At 30.9% G+C, this 8,527-nt stretch overlaps 3 protein-coding genes across 3 annotated transcripts; 1 reads left to right on the top strand and 2 right to left on the bottom strand.

Annotated features, from left to right (window-relative positions):
* Nucleotides 1-3,447: 3,447 nt before the first annotated feature.
* Nucleotides 3,448-4,389, bottom strand: LOC115885355 (signal recognition particle 14 kDa protein). Its single transcript, XM_030904246.1, has 3 exons — nucleotides 4,246-4,389; nucleotides 4,115-4,187; nucleotides 3,448-4,055 (listed from the first exon to the last, which is right to left on the bottom strand). Exons 1-3 carry the CDS (start codon nucleotides 4,267-4,269, stop codon nucleotides 3,826-3,828), a joined length of 327 nt encoding a protein of 108 aa, XP_030760106.1. The 5' UTR covers nucleotides 4,270-4,389; the 3' UTR covers nucleotides 3,448-3,825.
* Nucleotides 4,390-4,721: 332 nt separating this feature from the next.
* On the top strand, nucleotides 4,722-5,424 carry LOC115885363 (death-associated protein 1). Its single transcript, XM_030904259.1, has 2 exons — nucleotides 4,722-4,906; nucleotides 4,965-5,424. Exons 1-2 carry the CDS (start codon nucleotides 4,855-4,857, stop codon nucleotides 5,207-5,209), a joined length of 297 nt encoding a protein of 98 aa, XP_030760119.1. The 5' UTR covers nucleotides 4,722-4,854; the 3' UTR covers nucleotides 5,210-5,424.
* LOC115885362 (probable phenylalanine--tRNA ligase, mitochondrial) lies at nucleotides 5,422-7,305 on the bottom strand. Its single transcript, XM_030904258.1, has 2 exons — nucleotides 5,617-7,305; nucleotides 5,422-5,557 (listed from the first exon to the last, which is right to left on the bottom strand). The coding sequence occupies exon 1, from the start codon at nucleotides 7,211-7,213 to the stop codon at nucleotides 5,927-5,929; it is 1,287 nt and encodes a 428-aa protein (XP_030760118.1). The 5' UTR covers nucleotides 7,214-7,305; the 3' UTR covers nucleotides 5,422-5,557; nucleotides 5,617-5,926.
* Nucleotides 7,306-8,527: the final 1,222 nt, after the last annotated feature.

Genomic DNA, 8,527 nt, shown 5'->3' with positions numbered 1-8,527 from the left:
GAACGGAACTTCTAGTCGTGATCTTAAAATTTATGTTACGTAAGTTTAGAGGAATTTTAATATGTGGCAAATAACATTTTTTTATTATCAATAAGTGCGAATCGTAATTACGTAAGTTATGGCAAATTTGGACAAATAAAGAGAACGTATATTTTAAAAGAGCATTATGATTTTTTTATTATTTTAATTTAATGTTCGTCTTAGAAATGTAAGCACATTGCATACAATTAACTAGTATTTGGCTAACCATATTAACGTCTTTACTAAAGAATATATTAGGTAATCAATAGTAAACCTAAAACAAATATTCCAGTGACAAATCTTTGAATAAAGAGATATCTCAAAGAAGAAATCTAACGACTAAGTATACCCCCACTTAAAATACTTGCATTTATTTATGAGACACCCTGTATACAGTACATACTAGCTTTTTCGTTTTCCTGTTATTACCGATTCTGAACCGTCCTAGAACTGTGATGCGTATGCGCAGAAGGAAATATGAAGACATTATTTCATTTGCGCAATCGCTGCAGAGTTCTAGGACGGTTCAGAATCGGTAATAACAGGAAAACTAAAAAAGCTACTGTATGCAGTACATACTGTATACAGTACATACTGTGTACAGGGTGTCTCCGACATCCCCGGATTGTCCAAGATTGTTTTTACAAGAGGAATTGGTTTTTACAAGAGGAAAAACTTGTTTATTATTGACTTTTTCAGAAAAATGCATTCTTTTTAAAAAATTATTGCTTGTTCTAAAATGGTAACTATCGATTGTACTTTTCCAAATTTCCATTTCGTTTTAGAGAAAATTACAAAAAACTTGCAAATACGGTTGAATTTTTTCTACTCCTAAAAATCAAACGGCGTTTCTATTGTAATATAATTTATATTTCATTCTTTGATAGATGGTTATTATTAAATTTGATTAATATCATATTTTTTGCTGTTGTTAACCTGTTGTTAACATTTTGCGATAACTATTATCTTTAAAGGTGGCTACACACAGGACTGCAAGCTTGACAAGCATGCATGAACAATCTTTTTGTACAAGCATGCATAATTTACCTTCGCCGCCACACGGTACATGCATGCTTGAACAAGCTTCAGTTTAAGAAAAAGATGAAGGAAGTCCGCGAAAAAGAATTGGGAATCCTGAAGGCATTTATCTTTTTAATAACGGCATCCTTATCGGCTTGGCTGTCAATTAATCTATACTTATTAAGTAAAATTTTGTATGCTGCATCCTTCTTCACCCTATCATAAAATTCTGGCGATTTAATTCACCAAAAACACGGCTGATTTCTTCCAATAATCCTCGATTGCTCCTTTTCACATCGCTAGACATGATGGCGACGCGACGTACAGGTCATTTACGATAACGGATAATTGTTTGTACCAGCTGAATATATGTGGTATACACGTACCGTTTCGCTTGTGCAAGCATGGCTTGTCCAAGCTTGCATGATTCAAATTCAATCAATCATCAAGCGGCTTGCACAATTAAAATGCTTGCGCAAATTTTCCCTACAGACGCTACAGTTTGCTTGTACAAAAAGATTGTTCACGCATGCTTGTCATGCTTGCAATAGTGTGTGTAGCCACCTTATAGCAGCAAAAAATATGACATTAATTAAAATTCTGTCAAAGAATGAAAACAAAATTATATTACCATAGAAACGCGTTTTAATTTTGGACTGGGAAAAGAATTCAGCTATATTTTCATGTTTTTTTTTATTGTCTCTAAAGAGGTATAAAAATTTGGAAAAGTAAAAACGGAATAATCATTTTAGAACAAACAAATTTTTTTACGAAGAATGCATTTTTCTCAAAATGTCAATAATAAACAAGTTTTTCTGGACGTAAAACCTCTAATAACGTTTCTTTTTACAGTTTCCAGGTGGCATATCATCTTGGTAACAGCATTCCTCATAGCTGTCTCTACCAAAGCGTCAGCACTACCAGTTCTGGACCCTATCGACGAATGTATCCTAGCCTGTGACACCTGTTTCAAGGGTCAAGTTCTCCTAAACTGTGCCAACGATTGCTTATTCACACAGGGCAAAGTTAAAGATCACTATAGATTGGTTTGTCCATATTTTGACTACAACGCGCCGTCTGTTCAGATGATTTAAACGATGATCTTGATAGTGTTTGATATATTTTTGAATGATATAGTATAAGAACTTTGTCTTTGAATTATTTAAAAAAACTCTGTAATTTTTATTTTTCTTTTAGTCTATAATTTTATTCTGTAATAATATTATTAAATAAATATGGTTACTGATATTAGGATTTTTATTTATTTTTTGCAATAAGTTGTTATGACACATAAGGTCCAAATTTGACATTTGTCGAGCTTGTGTTTGTATCAATCTTTGAAGGAGTATAATGCTAATCCATGCAAGGTAGACGGACAAGGGGCTGTGTTTGACATTTCATCCACTTAAGAAATGTAAACTACGTTCTAGCGTTTAAGCATTCTTTTGTGGATAAAATGCTGGAATAATAGTTATTTTTAGGGAGACGATAATGCAATTTTATCGTCGTGTATAAAACAATATTTTTTTCCATAGCGAGTTACGTTTGAAAAAATATTCAGAAATTATTATTTCAAGGAATTTATTACGAGTAGAAAAAATATTGTGCTGGGTTGGCGTTGGTTTCTATGTAATTTGACAAATAAATGAAGCTGTCTCTTTAGTTGTCAGTTTTGAGTCAATATTTTTTAATTCTCTTTCATGTCGATTGCTGTTTGAATTAGAGCCAGAAATTGCTCAAAACGAAATAAGTAAATTACCAACAGATATTCAGGCTGAGGCGACAAACGCCATATGCAAACTCCTTCCATTTAAATCCCGAATAACTAACTTATGAAAAGGAATACAAAAATTATCAAAAATGGAAGCAGTTAAAAAACGTGCGAGAAAAAATAAAGTTTTTAACCTATCCTTGCTGTTAAAATATCATTAAAACCCTTGCGGTTAAAGTACTATTTTATCTACTATTTTTTATAGATATAAAGAAATTTTAACAGTTGCTATGGAAAAAACAATATTTTTACACTTTGTTTGTTAAATTAAATAATATTTCTAACAAATCATATCAATTTCAATAATCTATTTTGTTATAATATTTATATCATATACAACATGGCTTTATTTCATATGTTTTTATAATACCTATTATGTAAAAAGTCTAACGTTCTTAATATTTATTTTATTATTTCAACAATCTAATTTTTATAGGCGCATTCACCATAAAGTCAAGAAAACAGGATCATTTTAAGAATTTTTTTATTTTATTATTTTAACAATCTAATTTTTATAGGCGCATTCACCATAACGTCAAGAAAACAGGAAAAATTTTAGGAACATATTTCTTGTGATCTTTTTCAAAATAAAATATTTTCAAACAAAATTTCAAGAGAATAAATAAAAGACAATATTAATTATATAAGTCCGTTTATTTGTAAACAAATACTGTACAAAAATTGAGACTGTAATTTTTCTGAGTGGAAAATAAAAATAATGTAATTTCGCTTAATCTAATAAAAACATTATAAACAGGCAGTCATTTAAGCATATTTCTTACCAACATTATTACCTAACACTCATATTTTACCTGTTTTCTGGTTAAATTACCAATATCAAACCATTATCATACTTTTAAATATATAATATTGCCTATATAATAAATATATTTTAAAAGGTTTCATATTGGCAACCTAACGTTTAATCCCATATACCTTGTCAACATTAAAACCTCACTTGAAATTATAAAAAAAAGTCCGAATAATTATCTATGTACAGACAAACAATTCATTTAAGATTCAACCTTTGTTTTTGTTTTAGGTTTTTTCACTTTTTTAAGTCCATCGAGATTTCCTTTCAGTAAACTACTGTAGGCCACTTGGAACTTGTTCACGTCCTTTTGATGAACTACAGTCGCTATTTTCTTAGATCTAAACTTGGCTCGTATCAAACACAGGTGTTCTGAAGGTTCTGGCAAAGGAGGTTTTCCTTCTCTAGGGTTAGGTCTATCATGACCATCGTCTGAAAAATAGAAGTGTTTTGAATAATTTAAATTAAAACCAAGTAAATTTAGGGCTTACATCGCTTAAAAGTCATGGTAACTGACCCATCGAGTCGTGCTTTTTGAAACAGCTTTGTCAGTTCTGAAAGAAACTAAAAAAGAAAAAATTACACAACATGAAATGGTTAAATGAAAAGTTCCTTGACTTACGGCATCATTTTCTAATAAAACCATATTTTCTTTAATTAATTTTCAGTTAAACTGTCCCCATATGAAAAGTTCAAAAAATCGTGTTTACCGATGAAATTTTCATAAAATCTTGACAACTCTACACTATTTGTCAATGTCAATGTCAGTTCATGTTTCTTGTCAATTAAATGTAGTGTTCCCAATAGGAGAAAAATAAAAAAGATATATCTATATCAGAGATATAGAGGGAGGGAGAATGTAAAGCTATATCTCTGGTTACTTGTCAAAGAAATGTAGTTTCACCAATAGAATAAAAATCAAAATATATATTTATATTTCAAATAAACTTAAAAATTATAAAACCCTTTTTTAATTGACTAAAATTCATTATAAAAGCAGATAATGAATAGAAAGTCATAAATTAAATATTATTTTCGGCTTATCTTTTTTATTTTTTCTTATCTCTGAATTAATTAAACTATTGGCAACATTGAATGGTCTACGTGTTTTTATTTACAATTTTACGGAAATTTTTCCTAAGTCCTCCTTTAATACATGCGTTGAGTGTTATTCTTTCCATATTGTTATATTTGTTTAAAGATTTAGCCACTCTATTCTCATCGCTTAAAGATGTCTAGTCCTAAAGAGGAGTGTGTTTTAAAAGCTGGACATCCCCCAGCCGGTTAATATAAAATACCTCCCACGTACCTTTTTTATTTGATTGTTTTTTTGTGTTATAGTTAAAGCCGGAGGAATGAGAATCATCCAGCATAAAACTAGAAGAGATTCCGGAGGAATTGCTGAAGATACCACTGGAATTACTGTTTCTGGAAGCCCACCAAAAACAACCACAGTATCGGGTGCTGTTGTAAAAGGTCACGCTGATTTCACTCCTGAGGCTGTTCAAAGTTTCCATAAGGAAAAGCCTCCAGTCTCCCATTCTAACAAACCCGCTGGACACATCATTCAACAGCCCAGGAAGTAAAATATCGTATGCAAATAAGCTAAGCCATTTTTTTAAAAATATCTTAATATTACTTTTCTAAAAAGTACCATAATGCATTTAACAATTTTATTTCGTATACTATATGGTTGTTATATATAATAACTTTGTTGACTCTGTTATACTCCAAAGGTAAATCAACAGTTTAAATAGTTTATAAGGTGAATGGGTTAGAAAATATACAATCTTTTTTTAAACGAAGTTTTATTTTTCACAATATTGTTTTTTGAATTATGTTATTATTGAGCCATCTTATTCCAGCTAGTGTGAGGTTTGTTTTTACAATCTTTTTTTGATAACCCCTTTAGATGTGCTGCATCGACAATATCTCTGCATTATCAACATATTATTAATGTTATTCAAATAATTAAAAAAAAATCCAGCCTTACCGAAATTCATCATAAGATTTAGAAGTAATCACTGCTCTCAGTTTTGCATCATTTCTCAGCCAGTACTTTTTATCAGCATCTAAATCTGATTTCAGATCGTTAAAGAGTTTATCTAACTCTTTTTTAAAATTAGACATAATTAAACTATAGAGAGTTGCAATATGTTTAGTGAATAATGAAGTTTTTGGATCAATAAAATTGTTTGATCAATATTTTTGACTTTAATGATGTTCTGTCACTTCTAATAAGCCTTCTTGTATTAAGTTGTAACACAATAAATATAAAAAACTCTATATATGATAAAAATTCTTTATTGCCTTAATGTAACACCCAAATTCAAAGACGCCGCATCGGCTATTTTTTGATGCACTTTATTCACTTCCTCTTGTATCAAAGTCTTTTCCATATGTCTATAAACTATCCGGTAACAGTGACTAGTTTTTTTTGTCTTTGGATGTGTAAAATTATCAATAAGCTGTACTTGCTCGACTATTTCACCACCTACACTTCTCACAATGTCATAAAAGTCATTACTAGAGTATTCTGCGTTTTCTGGCAACCAAAAACTCACATCACACTTACAGGGAGGATACTGGCTGATCGGTTTGTAAATAATAGTTTTGTTAATGTCATTTGTTTTGAACTGACTCAAAAATCCTGAGTCTTGCGACCAAAATGTACGGATATCGGTTATTTTATATAAACACATTGCAACACGCTCTAAACCTAATCCAAATGCCCATCCAATGCGGTCTTTAACTCCAGAGTTTGTGAGAATCGGCTGACGCATTATGCCACAGCCTAACACTTCTAACCATTCGTTTTCATAGAAAACTTCCAGCTCCCATGAGGGTTGTGTGAAAGGAAAATACGTATCAACCCATCGGAATTTTACATTTCCAAACAAATGACTGGCTAGTCCCTCTAAAGTTGTTTTCAGCTCATGCTCCATAAGTTTAACTGCTTCTAATGTATGACAAGATTGTTTTTCCTGACCGCCAAAAGACTCTGTATTACCATCCTTTTCAAAGATTTGTAATTTATTATCGTTCGGGAATATTTCATCCCTAGTTTTCAATCTAACAGCGTCAACTTGATGGAAAACTGGATAGTGAGTTCGATCGATTTCATCTCTCCTGTAAACATCACCAACCATCAAAAAATTGTTTAATCCTGCTGTTAATAGCTCAGATTGGTGTGCTGTCATATGGGCCCTTAAAAGATAATTTCTGTTCACGTAATAACAGTCGCTTTTTGATCTAGAAACATGATCTGTTGGTATTAACAGACTATCAAAGTTTTGATTTACACTAACTACTGGTGCAAGGTTGTCATACACTGAAAAAATGGGGTTTCTTCTGGCATTCAGGAAGGATTGGTAAAAATAGTTTACTATACGTTGATAGACTAGATTTAGGGGGTGATACTGTTGCAAATGTAAGTTTTTTCCTACGTGTGATAGAATACGATCGGTTACATTTGTGTAATCGTCTGTAATGTAGGGATTTCCTGATACAATTATGTCTTTCTTCAAAGGTTTGACAGCAGAAGAGAATCGTCTATAAAGGACACCGTTTATATATTTTAAATAAACCATTATTAGCTAAAGTTTTATAATAGACATTTTTTAAACCAAAAATCTTAGGTTAAGTTGGAGTTACGTCAATCAATACAATCCAATAATCCATAGACAAAATACAATCACAAATACAATCATGTCAATCATTGTCAATGTTGCAAACCAGAGAAAAATAAATTTTGGTTTCGATTGCACACTGTTGCCAAGATGTTAATCTACGTTCTAAAATTATAAAAAGATATAAAATTATTACATACTGTAAAGAAATTATAATTTTGGTACTGAATACTTTAATAAATTTATTATTTTCTCATATAATAATATGTAAAAGTCAAATACATATTTTTTATTTTAGTACACGATAAATTTTTGAACTATTCTATTGGCGACACTGACAGAAAGCTGGATTTTCTGGATAATATTTTTTTAATAAAATCTTATCCCATCGTACGGTAATTGTTTATTTGGAACTTATTTTAGATTAGGCGATTAAAATATTAAAACCAAACGAGAAATTAAACAGTAACTGTAGATATTTATTCAAATTCAAGTCAGAACTAGGTATGTTTAGAGATGCGCGATAGAAATTGAACAAAAACATTAACGATTGCTTTGACAATGCTTTGACTTGGAATCCAGAGCCACCTAGACACCAAGGGTAAGCAACCAGCGTTCCCATTTCCGAAATGTGTGTCACGACGGCGGCGTCCAGAGCACGACGCCATAGTTGTCGGGTCTCGGCAAAAAGTCGCTGATCTAAAGAAAGCTAATTAGATCATTTAATAAATGGCGAATCTTAAGTGTCATGATTTCGTATAAAAGTTTTGCTGACATATATTATGATTTAAGATAGCAAGAATAAAAGAAAAAAATAAATGAAAAAAAAAAACGTAGCCTCAGAATGAATAATAAAAGAGATTTTTTAATACAACCTAATAAAAATAAATGTATTGCTCATGCATCTGTAGATGTTAGTAATGTATGGCAATCGCTTCTTTGATTTTAAAGAACATGACATAAATAAACATAACATACGTAAAAATTAAAAACAATTTAAAAATAATCATACCTACAGAAAGTTTAAAGCTTTTTGGGATATAGGGTTTTTGTAGACGTATCTGTTTAAAAAAGAACTAAAGTGTTCTCGAATAGTTGCGTTTAAATATTTTAAATAGGTAGTTTTTTTCTTTGTATTTTTTTTGCTTCCGACGACGGAAAGAGATAAACTTTCCGAAACGTAAGCATGTTTTGTTCGTTAGGCAAATTTGTTTATCTCTAAACTTAACTGCTAACAATTAGTCTTCAGTTCTTCTGTAAAAGTTGTATCAATAC

The sequence above is a fragment of the Sitophilus oryzae genome, unplaced genomic scaffold (genome assembly GCF_002938485.1).
Source record: "Sitophilus oryzae breed Bouriz unplaced genomic scaffold, Soryzae_2.0 scaffold_381_pilon_pilon, whole genome shotgun sequence".
Lineage (NCBI taxonomy): Eukaryota > Metazoa > Arthropoda > Insecta > Coleoptera > Curculionidae > Sitophilus > Sitophilus oryzae.
This window is presented reverse-complemented; position numbering and strand designations above follow the sequence as displayed.

What these genes read in the sequence shown, in the direction of transcription:
- LOC115885355 (XM_030904246.1), bottom strand. Translation starts at nt 4,269, where the DNA reads ATGGTTTTATTAGAAAATGATGCC. An exon ending in TTTTATTAGAAAATGATGCC is followed by an intron (nt 4,188 to 4,245) that starts GTAAGTCAAGGA and finishes TTTCTTTTTTAG; the next exon opens with TTTCTTTCAGAACTGACAAA. An exon ending in TACCATGACTTTTAAGCGAT is followed by an intron (nt 4,056 to 4,114) that starts GTAAGCCCTAAA and finishes TCTATTTTTCAG; the next exon opens with ACGATGGTCATGATAGACCT.
- LOC115885362 (XM_030904258.1), bottom strand. Translation starts at nt 7,213, where the DNA reads ATGGTTTATTTAAAATATATAAACGGTGTCCTTTATAGACGATTCTCT.
- LOC115885363 (XM_030904259.1), top strand. Translation starts at nt 4,855, where the DNA reads ATGTCTAGTCCTAAAGAGGAGTGTGTTTTAAAAGCTGGACATCCCCCA. An exon ending in AGCTGGACATCCCCCAGCCG is followed by an intron (nt 4,907 to 4,964) that starts GTTAATATAAAA and finishes TTTGTGTTATAG; the next exon opens with TTAAAGCCGGAGGAATGAGA.